This window comes from Scyliorhinus canicula, chromosome 27 (assembly GCF_902713615.1).
Source record: "Scyliorhinus canicula chromosome 27, sScyCan1.1, whole genome shotgun sequence".
NCBI lineage: Eukaryota > Metazoa > Chordata > Chondrichthyes > Carcharhiniformes > Scyliorhinidae > Scyliorhinus > Scyliorhinus canicula.
The window spans coordinates 20,338,507-20,355,147 of record NC_052172.1 but is presented as its reverse complement, the minus strand read 5'-3'; the positions used below and the strand labels follow the sequence as shown (position 1 = coordinate 20,355,147).

Genomic DNA, 16,641 nt, shown 5'->3' with positions numbered 1-16,641 from the left:
TTTCCATCAGTCGTTATTGGTGGAGGAAAGGTCACATTTAGTTGTTCCCAAGCTGTGTACCTTGTGGCTATTGACACGACTTTGAGTCAACCGAGAATTATGGGATGGAATCAAATGTGGGCCAGAACAGGACAGAACATTAATACATCAGTTGAGTTTTCACAAGTCGCCTTTGATTTCATTTTTAACGCCAGTCCACAGACTATCAGATTTATTGAATTTAGTTCCATAAGTGATGTCTGGGTTGTGAGCAGGGGCTGTAACACTTTTGCAGGTTGTTCTGGAGTCTCCAGCCATGGCACCAGAGACAGGATAAAATTGTTTCCCGTGGTGGAGGATTCGAGAACCAGGGCATAGATGCGAGATAAGTGGCAGAAGGTGTAGAGGGGACATGAGGAAGAAAGTTTTTACGCAGAGGGTAGTGTGAGTCTGGAATTCGCTGCCCGAGTTGGTGGTGGAGGCAGAGACCCTAAACTCTGTTAAAAAGTACCTGGATCTGCACCTTAAGTGCTGTAAATGCAGCGCTATGGGCTGGTGTGGCGAATGTGATTCACACCGGATTATAATCTGTATATACATGTGTCTATATTGTAAGTGCAGTTGCACTACCTGACCACCAGGGGGAGTAGCTCTGGGAATGCTCGAGTTGTACTGGGCTTCTCCCTTGGTTCCGCCCAGGACTCCTCCCCCTGGAGCTGCTGTATAAAGATCAGTGCCACATGGTCAGCCGGCCAGTTCACCGAAAGTTCAATGGCTAATAGGCTGGCTCTGTTGTGAGTATATTAAAACCGCTATTCTAATCCTACAAGCACGTGTCCGTAGAATTGTTGGTTCCAACAGCTGGGTGCAGGAAGGTAGGATTAGATAGGACACCTGGTGTCCTCGGGCTGGCATGGACAAGACGGGCAGGATGGCCTCCTTCTGTGCTGTTCTCTATCGTTTCTATGGAAGATTGGTCTCCGAGGAACTGCCACACCCGATGGGTTATATCACTGGAATATTCAAAAGATATTTCCCTTTTAAACCATTTTCTTTGAACACTTTCTATTACTAACTATGAAAAAAAAACTGGATGTGCTTCACTGAAGTTCAGAATCCGTTAATTAAGTAACGAGGTGCCTGAATGTTTCTCAATTGGTTGTGGGAAGATGGGGTATCGGGGAGGGGGAGGGGGAGGGGGGGAGACAGGTCTGGTGACCAATGGCAGGGCGGTTGGCAGTGAAAGGTCAGGTGATGAAACCTTGAGGAAGATGTAGTTGAGACCACGAGCGTTGAGGCTGGTGCCATGACCAACCCTCCATGTCTCTGGCACCATCCCCGCCCTACAGGCCACACTGGACATCCACACAAGCCGAGGAATTGGAACTTGGGGAGGAATCCTCCCCATGTGGGAACCAGGTCCTGTGGTGGGGGCGGGAACATGGAGTGTTTCCCGCTGTGGACACCTCCTGGCCCCCGCCCTCATTAATTATGCACCCACGGATGTTGAGCCATATTCCGTGTTGATGTGATGGCGCATAGTCCGCCAGCCTACCCATGTGGCAGATTGAATAGGCACCCGACATCGCTGGCCCACGATTGGAAGAAGAAAGTTGATCTCCTGAAAATGAAGATGGATCTCCACAAGCACTCTGAGACTGGAAGATTGACCTCCTGACAAAGAAATGGAATTCCAGCAACATTCTGGGGTTGGAGGTTGAACCTCCTGCAGGAAATTGAATCTGGATGGTCCACCTGTAGGTTGCTGTTGGGTTCCAGGCTCCAAGGTTGCCGGCAGCCTCCATCCCGATCGCCGGAGGGAACTCAGGCATTGCTCAGGTGAGTGCCGACCTTGTTCTGGTCGTGTTTCACTCCGCTGTGTTTTCCCGCTAGCGTGACGGAGAATCAGGAGTGGGTGGCCGGGCTTTCATATCCATCTCGTTCATGGGATGCAGATCAGTTTCACACCGGCCTACAGCAGGTTTCCCGATCTGCTGCGGCAGGCAGCAGCGGACGATCCCATGGGAAATTTAGGCTGGCATTAAACCGACTTTTGTGTCTCCTGCTAAATTGTCCCCAGCCGGCCATTTAATCTGCCAGTGGGGGGGGGGGGGTTGGGAGAATTCTGCTCTTGCACTTTCCGAAAGGAATTAAAAAAAAACGTCTGTTACGGATCGATTTATGTGAATTATTGACCAGTTTTTATGTTATTTTTTTCATTGAAAGCCTTTCATTTAAAAAAAAAACTTAGTTTCCAATGAAGGAGCAATTCAAGGGCACGGTGGTGCAGTGGTTAGCACTGCAGTCTCACGGCGCCGAGGTCCCACGCAGACACTGGAAGAACGTGTAGACTCAGCACAGACAGTGACCCAAACCGGGAATCAAACCTGGGACCCTGGAGCTGTGAAGCAACAGTGCTAACCACTATGCTACCATGCTGTGTTATTATTGGACATGAGGGTTAATCAAGAACATTTTAAGGACAGCACGGCGGCGCAGTGGGTTAGCCCTGCTGCCTCACGGCGCTGAGGTCCCAGGTTCGATCCCGACTCTGGGTCATTGTCCGTGTGGAGTTTGCACATTCTCCCCGTGTCTACGTGGGTTTCGCCCCCCCACAACCCAAAGATGTGCAGGGTAGGTGGATTGGCCACGCTAAGTTGCCCTTTAATTGGAAAAAACTAAATCTTTTTTAAAAAGGGGCAATTTAGCCTGGCCAATCCACCTACCCTGCACATCTCTGGGTTGTGGAGGTGAAACCCACGCAGACACGGGGAGAATGTGCAAACTCCACACGGACAGTGACCCGGAGCCGGGATCGAACCCGATCCTTGGCGCAATGTGGCAGCAGTGCTAACCACTGTGCCACCATGCCAGCCGCTTTCTGGTATTTTGTAGAGATAGTGTGACCCTCATTGTGAATCCTGAGTGGAGGCTTTTTCTGCATGGCAGCCATGCCATCAAGGGATCTGACAGTGACATTCCCTCATTGCACATTGAGTTTGTGATTAAACCCCCAAGAAGATTTATCAGCTGCTTTATCACAAAGGGTTGGGATTATTGAGTTTTTGATGAGTTTTGCTTTTTGCTCCAAGCGTTGATGAATTTCACCCTGTGTCGTTTTGACTATTTTTCAGAAGCGGTTGAAAATGACAAAAGAAAATGTGACAGATGTTGCTTCGGACGAGGTGCATCAAGAACCTCGGGATCATCAGCCGGCAGAATTCCAAAGCCCAGTGCTGGAGAGACGCAAGAAAGCCATTGTTCACCCCTCTGCCCCCGCACCACTGCCCAAGGATTATGGTAATTATTTTTAGCTGAATTTGGAACCCTTTCCAACGCTGAACTCTCAGACCCACATTCCCTCCATCAGCATGTCCGCCTCTGCAATACTGCCTAATGCACCCAAACTCCCGCCGATGACCCTCATATCAACATCTCAGTCACTTTCTCTCTGTCACCTCATCCTCCCAATCAATGCAGCACATTGGGAAAATAGTTGACCTTTGCCTCCTTCTATCGTGACCTCCAGACGTCTGATATCAGCATTTATCTGGGCAGGGAGAACTCCTAGAGCAGAATGGTACTTCAGATAGGGAGACAGGTTGGTGGGCTTGCTCTTCCTAATCTACTGAACTATTATAGGGCGACTAATATTCAAAACATTTTAACATGAAAATCGCTTATTGTCACGAGTAGGCTTCAATGAAGCTACTGTGAAAAGCCCCTAGTCGCCACATTCCGGCGCCTGTTCGGGGAGGCTGTTACGGGAATCGAACCGTGCTGCTGGCCTACCTTGGTCTGCTTTCAAAGCCAGCGATTTAGCCCAGTGTGCTAAACAGCCCCTAAAAATGCGTCATGCGCCAAGTTTAAACTGGCGCCTTGTGGAAGCGCACACTCCTTCTGCTCCTCCTCACTTCCTGCCTTAATGTGTGCCCCCCCTCCAAATACACGTCATATTCCAGAGCGATTTATGTTTGGGCGGCACAGTGGGTAGCACTGTTGCTTCACAGTTCCAGGGTCCCAGGTTCGATTCCCGGCTTGGGTCACTATATGTGCGGAGTCTGCATGTTCCCCCCATGCCTGCGTGGGTTTCCTCCGGGTGCTCCGGTTTCCTCCCACAAGTCCTGAAAGACGTGCTTGTTAGGGTGAATGGACATTCTGAATTCTCCCTCTGTGTACCCGAACAGGCGCCGGAGTGTGGCGATTAGGGGATTTTCACAGTAACTTCATTGCAGTGTTAATGTAAGCGTCCTTGTGAGAATTAAGATTATTATACTATTATTATTGCTTTAGAAATTCCTTAGCTATTGGGTGTTATTTGTAATAACACCTTATTCCTGCCCCCTATGCTTGTCTCGACCTTGACTAGTGGAGGAAAAAGGCACTCAAACGTTTTCCTGACCTGTTTGTGGACGGGAACTTTTGCCAGCTTTAGCAAACTTGCAGAAAAATTTAATTTAGCAGAATCTAATGTTTCCTGCTATTCAAGCCCGTGGTTTTATTTGCTTGCATAGGGGCAGCATGGCGGCGCAGTGGTTAGCACTGCTGCCTCAGGGCGCTGAGGACCCAGGTTCGAATCCCGGTCCCTGGTCACTGTCCGTGTGGAGTTTGCACATTCTCCCCGTGTCTGCGTGGGTTTCACCCCCACAAACCCAAAGATGTGCAGGATATGCATTGGCCATGCTAAAGTGCCCCTTAATTGGAAAAAAGAATTGGGTGTTCAAATTGTTTTCTAAATATTTCCTCGCAGTATCCGTTCTTTCCTCAAGCACATTGTTGGAAGGGGTTTAGTCATTGCCTCAAACCAGCAGTGGTTATATTTCAAGGTTGGATGATCTCATGATATCCTCTCTATGAGGTAAGAAAGGATTGGGGAGTGGAGCTTGGTCTGGACCTTATGGACAACTGGTGGGAGAGGACCCTTTGTCAGGTCAACTCCACATCCTCTTGTCCTTGGATAATAATAATATAATCTTTATTATTGTCACAAGTAGGCTTACATTAACACTGCAATGAAGTTACTGTGAAAATCCCCTAGTCGCCACATTCCGGCGCCTGTTCGGGTACACAGACGGAGAATTCAGAATGTCCAAATTACCTAACAGCACGTCTTTTGGGAATTGTGGGAGGAAACCGGAGCACCCGGAGAAAACCCAAGCAGGCACGGGGAGAACGTGCAGACTCCGCACAGAGAGTGACCCAAGCCGGGAATCGAACCTGGGTCCCTGGAGCTGTGAAGCAACAGTGCTAACCACTCAACTCAGCTTAAATGTTTGCACGGAATTTACTTTATCAAGGTCAGAATGAGTTTTTCTCCAACACCAGCAACACATGCGACCGATTCCCATTCGCTCCTGCAGACCAGACCCAAACCTTGACCGCTTTTTGTCCATCCTTCTATGACACTCTTTCCAAGGTCCCAGAGACCACCTTACTGCCTTGTCCTTTGATAGCCATACTTGGAGCCTCATCTGCACTGGTCTGTTTCACTGAGATTGAGGCAGACATCATTAATATTGTATCATTAATAGTCCGCAGGTGGATTCTATTAACCGGGAGACCCCCCAAGCCACCCCATGCTTCATCCAGGCCGTATGTCGTTTCTATACTTGGAGAAGATTAAATTTGCCACAAGATGATCCACTGAAAAATGTTTTTGTAGATTGCAACAATTTGTCTTTCTTTAAATTACTGTCGACTATTAATTTTACTTTTTTTGTGGTATAGTTTTTTTTGTCTGTTTATTGTCTTGCATTGTGGCACCGTATTCATACGTTGTTTACCTGCTCCTTTCCTCTTACGCGAAATCAATAAAAAATAATTGACAAAAAAGGCAATATTCTCCTCCGCAGCCTTCACGTTCTTTGACCCGAATGACCCCGCCTGCCAAGAAATCCTGTTCGACCCGCAGACGACCATCCCCGAGCTCTTCGCTATCATCAGGCAGTGGGTTCCCCAGGTGCAGCATAAGATCGACACCATTGGATGTGAGGTGAGTGAACGTGATCCCTCCCGGGGAAATGTCGTGAAAATTCCGTACGACAGGCATTTGAATCTTTTAATACTTGCTAAATGTCTCGTTACACGGGAAAAGAATAAGCAGACTGCATGCAGAGGCTCTCAGTAATGAACCTGCTATACTTGGTACAGCTCCTGTTCAACGAGATGAACACCAGGGTAGGAACATAGATAGAAACATAGAAAGTGGAAGTAGGAGGAGGCCATTTGGCCCTTCCAGCCTGCTACTCCATTAATTATGATCATGGCTGATCGTCGAACTCTATAACCTGTTTCTGCTTCTCCCTCCCCCCCATATCCTTTGATCCCTTTAGCCCCAAGAGCCTCATCTAAGGTTTTAGTGAATTCCACAGGCTCGCCACTCCCTGTGTGATTTCTCCTCATCTTTCCTAAATGGTTTAACCCTGTATCCTTAGACTGTAACTCCTAGTTCTGGACTCTACCGCCATCAGGAACATCCTTCTTGCATCAACCTTATCTAGTCCTGTTAGAATTTTATAGGTTTCCATGATATACCCCAACATCTAAACTCCAGCGAATAGAATCCTTTTTTTAAAAAAGGAAATTCCAATAAAGGGGCAATTTAGCGCGGCCAATCCACCTACCCTGCACATCTTTTGGGTTTATGGGGGTGAAACCCACGCACACGGGAAGAATGTGCAAACTCCACACGGACAGTGACCCGGGGCCAGGATCGAGCCCGGGTCCTCAGCGCCATGAGGCAGCAGTGCTAACCACTGCGCCACCGTGCCGCCCATAGCGAATACAACCCTGACCGACTCAAGTCTCTCCTCGTACATCAGTCCTGCCATCCCAGGAATCAGCCTGGTAAACCTTCGCTGCCCTCCCTCTGGAGCAAGAACACCCTTCCTCAGATAAGGAGACAAAACTGCCCACAATATTCCAGCTATGGTCTTACCAAGACATCCCTGCGCCTATACCTGAATCCTTGTGCCTACAGATGGTCTTGAGTTTGCGATTAAACAGTAATTGTGGCATTGGTGTTTCACACTGACGCTGCAGTTCCTGTGGGAATAGACATGGGCTCAGTGACAGATGGAGGTGACCGTCTCTCCAATTTGCTTTCTATCCAGCCTCACCCGCTTCCCCTATTTGTAAATTGAAGAAAAAGTTCTGCATTGATGAAATGTTTCATCGTGGCATTGACTTTGCACCAATAGTAAACTTGCGGAGTGTGAATTTATAAAATGACGTTAGAACAGTACAGTACAGCACAGAACAGGCCCTTCGGCCCTCAATGTTGTGCCGAGCCATGATCACCCTACTCAAACCCACGTATCCACCCTATACCCGTAACCCAACAACCCCCCCCTTAACCTTACTTTTATTAGGACACTACGGGCAATTTAGCATGGCCAATCCACCTAACCCGCACATCTTTGGACTGTGGGAGGAAACCGGAGCACCCGGAGGAAACCCACGCACGCAGGGGGAGGACGTGCAGACTCCACACAGACAGTGACCCAGCCGGGACTCGAACTTGGGACCCTGGAGCTGTGAAGCATTTATGCTAACCACCATGCTACCGTGCTGCCCGTTATCGGTTTCTGAGCTGGGGATTCACCAGCTGCTATTAATGCTCCTTGGGCCTTCTCCCACCCACCTCCTTATACCACCGTTTGGAACACCTTGAGGCCATACACAGTGGGTGGGATTCTCCGCCTTGCCAGCCAGCCAATGGGGTTTCCCATTGTGGGCATGCTCAGTGTCAGTCCCTATCTTTAATTAATTTATGAGATGTGGGCGTCGTTGGTTAGGCCAACATTTATTGCCCATCCCCAGTTGCCCATCAGAAGGTGATGCTGAGCTGCCTTCTTGAACCGCTACTGATCCTGAGGTGTAGGTATACCCACAGTGCTGATAGAGAGGGAGTTCCCTATTTTGACCCAGCGACAGTGAAGGAACGGCCGATATATTTCCCAGTCAGGGTGGGGAGTGACTTGGAGGGGAACCTCCAGGTGGTGGGGTTCCCAGGTATCTGCTGCTCTTGTCCTTCTAGATGGTGGTACTCGTGGGTTTGGAAGATGCTGCCGAAGGAATCTTGGTGAGTTACTGTAGTGCATCTTGTAGATGGTGCACACGGCTGCCACTGTTCGTCGATGGTGGAAGGTTTGAATGTTTGCGGGCTGCTTTGTCCTGGATGGTGTTGAGCCTCTTGAGTGTTGTTGGAGCTGCACTCATCCAGGCAAGTGGAGAGTTTCCCATCACACTCCTGAATTATGCCTTGTAGATGGTGGACAGGCTTTGGAGGGGTCAGGAGGTGAGTTACGCTCTGTAGGATTCCCAGCCTCTGACCTGCCCTGGTAGCCACAGTATTAATGTGGTTGGGTCCAGTTCAGTTTCTGATCAATGGTAACCCCCAGGATGTTGATTGTGGGGGATTCAGTGATGTTAATGCCATTGAATGTCAAGGGGCAATGGTTTGATCCTCTCTTGTAGGTAGGAGATGGTTCATTGCCTGCCATTTCTGAGGCGTGAATGTAACTTGCCACTTGTCAGCCCCAAGCCTGGATATTGTCCAGGCCTTGCTGAATTTGGACATGGACTGCTTCATTATCTGAGGAGTTGTGAATGGTGCTGAACATTGTACAGTCATCAGTGACCATCCTCACTTCTGACCTTATGATGGAAGGGAGGTCATTGAAGCAGCTGAAGATGGTTGGGCCTAGGACACGACCCTGAGGAACTCCTGCAGTGATGTCCTGGAGCTGAGATGATTGACCTCCAACCACCACAACCATCTTCCTCTGTGCCGGGAATGACTCCAACCAGCGGAGAGTTTCCCCCCTGATTCCCATTGACTCCAGTTTAGCTCGGGCTCCTTGATGCCTCGGTCAAATGCTGCCTTGATGTCAAGGGCAGTCACTCTCACCTCACCTCTGGCCTTCAGCTCTTTTGTCCATGTTTGAACCAAGGCTGTAATGAGGTCAGGAGCTGAGTGACCCTGGCGGAACCCAAACTGAGTGTCCGTGAGCAGGTTATTGCTGAGTAAGTGCCGCTTGATAGAACTGTTAATGACTCCTACCATCACTTTGCTGATGATGGAGAGTAGACTGATAGGGCGGTAATTGGCTGGGTTGGATTTGTGCTGTTGTTTGTGTACAGGAGACACCTGGGCAACTTTCCACATTACTGGGTAGATGCCAGTATTGTAGCTGTACTGGAACAGCTTGGCTAGGGGTGCAGCAAGTTATGGAGCACAAGTCTTCAGTACAATTGCCAGAATATTGTCAGGGCCCAGAGCCTTTGCAGTATCCAGTGCCTTCAGGCACCTATTAGAAACCTGCAATGCCGGATACAGCCTGAACTCAGGCCTGTGGAAGATTTCTCTTTTGAGATAGTTGTTTTTCGAGGTGATAATTTCACTGAGATAGTCAACACTCATTCCCAGCAGTGCAAAAAGGATGAGGGAACTGAGTTATGACTGGAGAAACTGTCCTGAGATGGGACAAAAGTAGGGCCCCAGGGAGATATCCAAGATCGTGCATGATACAAAGAACAAAGAAAATTACAGCACAGGAACAGGCCCTTCGGCCCTCCCAGCCTGCGCCGATCCAGATCCTTTATCTAAACCTGTTGCCTATTTTCCAAGGATCTACTTCTCTCTGTTCCCCACCCGTTCATATATCTGTCCAGATGCATGATATAGAAAATGTCAATGAACTGCCCATTCTATGACTCTTTGAACACCATGTTGATGTCAACAATGCTATTTGGACAAGGAAGCACAGAATCAAAAGAAGTGGTATATATACGTCTGATATATTTGAATGGGACAGGGGTGTGGGGCTAATTTGCAGTGCCAGTACAGGCTTGATGGGCCAAACTGCCTCCTTCTGTGCTGTTATTCTGTGATTGAATGTCAGGAAACGTTGGCTTGTGAAATGGACTTCACAGCGGGGAGTTAGAAATCTCTGGGTGCTGTGTGTATAGTGGGACAGCAAGGTTGATCTCTGGGTGCTGTGTGTACGGTGGGACAGCAAGGTTGATATTAGCTGGCGGAGGTGAAATGGGGCGAATTATCTTTGTGGACTGGACCTGTCTAGTGATGGATCCCAATGTAAAGACTGGATGCCCCTCCCACCCAGGCTTTGCCTTCTTCCAGACCCTTCCATCAGGCAGAAGGTACAGAAGCCTGAAGAACCGCACATCCAGACATAGCAACAGCTTCTTCCCCACAGCTACCAGACTCCTCAACGACTCCCCCTCGGACTGATCTGGTCCCTGTAAGAACACTATTCATGATCCCTAGGCTGCTTTTGCTCATGTATTTGCTTTGTTTGGCCCCTTGTTCCGCACTGTAACCAATCATTGTCAATGTACCATTTGTCAATGTACTCTGTTGATTATTCTCTTTGTCTACTATGTATGTACTGTGTACATCCCCTCGGCCGCAAAAAAGTACTTTTCACCGTACTTCGGTACATGTGTCAATAAATCAAATCAGTCAGTCAATGCTGGGAGGTTACATCAGTGACTTGGCTGAGCGAGATTCTGATCCCTTGTAGGGCACAGACCACAGATCTCAAACTAGCTAACTATCCAGATTTACGAGACACTGTTCTTTCCGATGACGTATTATCACTTAATTAGAGTGGTGCTGCGTGTTGTAATGTGAAGCCTTCAGCTAGTGGGGCAGATCTGAAGCAGGAATCCAAGGGCATTGAGAGAGCCGCACCCTGTGTTCAGATCATTAAATCTGATGTAGAATAACATATGGATCATGTTCCACAAAGGAAAGCAGAACTAGCTCATCTCAAGTAACAAAACACCTTTTTCAAAGCTTTTCTTTTGACTAAACTTTCAGTTATGACTCCTACAACCCTCCCACTATTGCTCGACATCTATTCCTTTCTCCACCTTGTTTATTTCCTGACCCTCCAGGCAGCACCTTGGGGTTGTTTACTTGTTGAAAATGCTGAATCGCTGAAATCAACAGCGATGGGAAGAAGAGGGGAAAGGCCACGGGGGCGTAACAATTTCTGAATTCCAGCAAAATTGCTACATATGGGCCAGTCTTGAGGCCCAGAATGTTTTCTGGCCAGTACAGAGGTCAAATGCGCGACCTTGACGGTATGTGCTCACGCTCAAACATTCCAGGCTAACCAGCTGTTATGACCCGACAGATGTTAATCCATTCAGCTGGAAACGTGGAGGAGTCACTAACTCACCAAGTCCACGAAAACTCGGTGCAGGCGAATTGAGGGAGGTTCGTCCGGCATTTTGGAAAGGATATATTGGTTTTGGAATCCAGCGGAGGGTTAGCAAAATGATACTTGGATTGCAAGGGGAGGTACAATCTAGGGTTGTATCCCATGGAATTTAGAAGGTTAATGAGTGCGGTGTCAGGGGAATGGATTTGGGAGATAGAAATGATTTCTGCTGGTTGTGGAGTCCAGGACTGGGGACATATGGCAGAATCTTACAGCCCTCTCAATCCTGCCAGAATCAACCCCTCGCAGGTAGAACAGAACTCTCTTCTGCAGGTGACAATTGATGTTTGATCAGTTGTTCATTTAAAAATTGAGATTGATGGATTTTTATGAACTAAAGTTGTCAAAGCATAAGACATAGGGGCAGAATTAGGCCACTCGGCCCATCGAGTCTGCTCTGCCATTCAATCCTGGCTGTGGGGCAATGGTGGGGATTTGGGAGTTACAGACCAGCCATGATCTCGCTGGGTGACGGGTCAGGATCAAGGCAGTAAATGGCCACCCCTCCTGCTCCTATGATCCAATGATCTGGGATTGGAAAGTCTGCACTCCGTCTTGTACAGGACCTGAGCCAGTATTATTTGGTCCAAAAGTGGGAACCACGCATTCTCAGAAGGGGGCGATCAACCGGCCGCGTTGTGCTCGAGTGGAGCAAGAGTGCAATACGGCCGGCAGATTCCGGTAATGGCCTCCCACAGGCTTCCCGGCAACCTTTCCGCGCTGTGGGATATACCCATGTGAGGCATCGGAATCCGATTCCCGCCCAGAAGGGGACGTGACCAAACGGCGCACACCTAAATTGGTTTTAAACCTACTTCGGCAAGCTTACCCGAAATCCAGCAGCTTCCCGGGATCTACCCGTAACTGGGTGCTGTTCAGTACACAAACGTGGACCAGTCGGAACGGCACCGGGAAGGGTCGCCCTGGCCATCGGAGGCCCCTGGGTGGCCTTAGATAGGGCAGAGCTGCCCCCTGGCCCTTCCCCTGGAACGCAGGCACCCTGGCACTGCCACCCTGGCACTACCATGGTGCCCATGTGGCACTGCCAAGCCGGCATGAATTCTGCCAGGGTGGCTGTGCAAGGTGTCCAACTGCCAGTGTGGCACTGCCAAGGTTCAGGGGGCAAGGGGGGGGAGCATGCCCATGGAAGGAGGGAGGACGGGGGTTTGAAGGGTGGGGGGGGTGCAGAGCAGGTAAGCAGGGGCCTCTAGGAGGTTGGGGGTGTGACAGGTGGGAGTCCTTGAAGAGGGAGCCTGTGGAGGGGTGGGCCCCAGGGACTCCATAGCAGATTGTCCTCACGGGAGGTATGGGGGTCACAGATCATAGAATTTACAGTGCAGAAGGAGGCCATTCGGCCCATCGAGTCTGCGCCGGCCCTTGGAAAGAGCACCCTACCCAAGGTCAACACCTCCACCCTATCCCAATAACCCAGTAACCCCACCCAACACGAAGGGCAATTCTGGACACTAAGGGCAATTTATCATGGCCAATCCACCTAACCTGCACATCTTTGGACTGTAGGAGGAAACCGGAGCACCCGGAGGAAACCCACGCAGACACGGGGAGAATGTGCAAACTCCACACGGACAGTGATCCAGAGCCAGGATCGAACCTGGGACCTCGGCGCCATGAGGCAGCAGGGCTAACCCACTGCGCCACCGTGCTGCCCCTTTAATGCCCTTGTATGTGGCGGGGGGGGGGGGGGGGTGACATTGCCCATGGTGGGTTACCCACAAGCTCACTTAGAGATCGAGGCACCCTTTCAAAATGGCACCTTGATCTCTCAGTTCAGCTCCCCAGTGCTGAAGGACGGGATTCTGTACATGGTCCCCGTCCTGTCCGTGAGGATCTTGCGACGGGCACGGCCGAATAATCCAGTCCTAAGTGTGGGCTGAACCGGTGAGAAACTCCCCAGGGCCCAAAAAATGTGGCTGAGTGACGTTTGATAGCAGCGGGGAACTCCCTGAAAAATCCATCACAAGTGAAGTTAGAAATGTTTCCGTTAAATTCAGCCGACTGAGTGAAGTAGAAAAGGGGCAAGTACTTGTGACTGGGATACTACTCATGTGAATGATAAACACCAGCAGGGATTGGTTGGGCCGAATGGCCTGTTTCTGTATTGTGCAGAATCTAAAACGATTTCTTTACCGTTGTCATTCCAATAACAGGCAGTGAACCTTCCCCTTTGCGAAACACTTAAACTGTTGAATATCCATTTGCTGAATTAGGCAGCAGGAGACATCGGTGACTCACAAACAGTTTTATTGTGATACTGCCCCTCAGTACAAACACTGGTTTCCATTCAGTATCCTGTCCCTGTCCATAATCCTCTCCCATACTGCAAAACATCCAGTTCTTAAATACCCAGCCACGGCCACAGTCGCATTTCCTGCCCAACCTCGAGACCCCCGCAGTCTCGGTACCCCCTAATTCACCTATAAGGGGGTTAAAGGACCTGGTGTTGTAAGACTTCTCACCCCCAAGCCCAACCCTCGGTGCAGGCAAAATGCCACCCGGGCACCCTGGCAGTGCCAGGGTATCACCCTGTCCAAATCCCGACCATCCGGGGACCCCCAATCGCCAGGGACACCCCCTCCCCAAAATACTGGAAGACCTTGTGGAGACCAGCGCTAAACAGCTGGGGTAGTCACGGTGAGGGCGTTCAATCCCGATGTTGGTGACATCCATTGAGTGCCAATCTCTCTGAGCCTTAATGAACACTTTAATATGCAGATTTGGTTCCTGCCCATTGTGGGTGGGATCCAAATCACGACATCTCACGAGATCCCGTTTGCACTGTGGCTTCACAGCGCCAGAGTCCCAGGTTCGATTCCCGCTTGGGTCACTGTCTGTGCGGAGTCTGCACGTTCTCCCCCTGTGTGCGTGGGTTTCCTCCGGGTGCTCCAGTTTCTCCCACAGTCCAAAGATATGCAGGTTAGGTGGATTGGCCATGATAAATTGCCCCTTAGGTTAGATGACGTTGCAGGGTTACGGGGATAGGGTGCTCTTTCCAAGAGGCGATGCAGACTCGATGGGCCGAATAGCCTCCTTCTGCACTGTAAATTCTATGACCTCGCGAAATCTGGCGAGAAGCCCTTAGATTTTGCCCGTTGTGCACAGTTCTGGGGCCACACTAGGGGAAGGATGTGAACACATTGTAGGAGCGCAGAAGAAGCTCACAAGAATGGTTGCGGGGATGAGAAACCTCAGTGATGAGGATCGATTGGAGAGGTTGGGAATGTTCTCCTGGGAGAGAAGGCGGCGGAGAGGAGATTTGATAGAGAGGTTCAAAATCCCGAGGGAGCGGGACAGAGATGGAGGGAAACTCTTCCCCCTCGGAAAAGGATCGGGAATGAGAGGGACACAGATTTAAAGTGATTTGCGGCAGACGCTAATGTGTTGCGGGACACAGCGAGTGGTTTGGATCTGGCATGCGCGGCCTGGAAGTGTGATTGAGGCAGGTTCAATCGAGGCGTTCCAGAGGGTGTGAGATGATCAGGGGTACGGGAAAAAAGGCAGGGGAACGGCACTAAGCCAAGATGCTAGTTCAGAGAGCCGGTGCAGAGATGATGGGCCGAATGGCCTCCTATGTGACAATTCGGTGGTTCAATTCTGTGATCTTTAAAGAGACCTGTATCCCTAACATTGTCAGAAACAAAGGTTCCACCTTGATGCATTGCTGAAACAGGAACGATGGGCTGAATGGCCTTGTTTTGCTCCATGTATTTTCTAGATTATAACGATAGTGCTTGATGCGAGCGCAGAGTAGGCCATTGTTTCTGAGCTCAGATCTCATGACGGCAAGTTGACGAAATTGAATTAAAAAAGCCCAAGTGATGTATGAGCTGACACGAGGATCAATAAATCACGAAAGCTGTCGGATTGTTGTGACAATAAAAAGGTTGGCGGATGACCGCCGGTTACGAACCCCACATTGGCCAGAACTGGACGCTGAAGAACGTCCCCAATACCTGCAGTGAACGTGGCTGAATAGCAATTCCTCAGGACAACGAGGGAATGCGGTAATAAACGTAGCTGTGGAGGTGTGACCCACATCCCGGGGGTAAATAATTCTCCCCTGCCCTGCCCCTCACGTTGAAAAGCACAAACAAATTGACCTTGAACCCAGTTAACCAAATAGGACTGGAGGAATTGAAAGCATATTTTGCTTTGATTTAAAGACTTTGATCCACACTCTAACTGTCTGCTTCAATACATGGCTGGAAATGACTGCAAATCCCATATCCCTGTAATCAATTTATTACAGGACCCGTTTACACTCTTGCTGTCCCTTGACCCAGACATAAATCCCACCGTTTGTTCATAATTTAATTGTCAGACTGGTATTTACTATCTGAAGCCTTTGATATGACTCCCCAAGCGGAATTGGAGGATTGCTCGAGTAAAACTCTTAAGGTGTCAGTTTGAAAGATAAATCAGTCTAGAAAATGAAATTAGCTTTGGGAGGACCCATTGGTGCTTCTGATCTTTCCTCTCTCTCGCTTGGTCCTCAGGAGGCCTTTCGGCCCGTCTGCCTGTGCTAGCTCTCTGCTTGAGCATTTAAAAATCGTCTCTCTCTCTCTCTCTCTCGCTCTCTCTCTCTCTCTCTCTCGCTCTCTCTCTCTCCAAGGAAGCCTGTTTCTTTCTCTTCAAACAAGGCTTGGGAATCATAATATTTCAGCCCAGAGAAGACCATTCGGCCCATCGACCCTGCGGCACACTTTCTGAACGGGTTATTCAATTAGCCCCTCCCCTCACCAATTTTTACTTTATAAGTATTTATCCAATTTTCTTTTGAAGGTTACTGTAGAATCTACTTCCATCAGTCTTCCGCCCCATCTGATTGCCTGTCCAAGCTCACAGCAACTCTCTGCGTTAAAATAATTCTCCTCATCTCCCCTGTTTTTCCCCCCCATTGTGTCCCTCTGCTTCCCGACCCTTCCTGCCACTGGGAATAATGTCTCCCTACGTTTTCCACCATTGTCATATTTAATGTTCCGTTAACCCTCTCTGCTCTGGGGATGTCGATCCCAGCTCCCCCAGTCTCTCCAGATTAACTGAAGTCCCTCATCCCTGCTTCCATTCCAGGTAATCCGTGGGGGGGGCGGCACGGCAGCACAGTGGTTAGCACTGTTGCTTCCCAAGGCCCCAGGTTCGATCCCGCTTCTGGGTCACTGTCTGTGTGGAGTTTGCACATTCTCCCTGTGTTTTCACCCCCACAACCCAAAGATGTGTAGGATAGGTGGATTGGCCATGCTAAATTGCCCCTTAATTAGAAAAAAAAGAATTGGGTACTCTAAATTTATTTTTTTAAAAGTGTACGCTTCTTCAGGGCAACTCAGTCAGATATTGGGCGAGATTCTCTGGCGACCTTGTGTGGACCAGCTTCCCGCCGCTGTCAATGGGATTT

The 16,641-nt window shown here is 49.5% G+C and overlaps 1 protein-coding gene across 2 annotated transcripts in view; it reads left to right on the top strand.

Moving 5' to 3' along the window:
* clip3 (CAP-GLY domain containing linker protein 3) overlaps nt 1-16,641 on the top strand; it is a 71,167-nt gene that overhangs the window by 15,956 nt on the left and 38,570 nt on the right. For both annotated transcript variants that reach the window (XM_038786092.1, XM_038786093.1), the window contains exons 2-3: nt 3,114-3,279; nt 5,832-5,971. In XM_038786092.1, the coding sequence (XP_038642020.1) occupies nt 3,114-3,279; nt 5,832-5,971 (306 nt within the window). The remainder of the gene's footprint in view (nt 1-3,113; nt 3,280-5,831; nt 5,972-16,641) is intronic.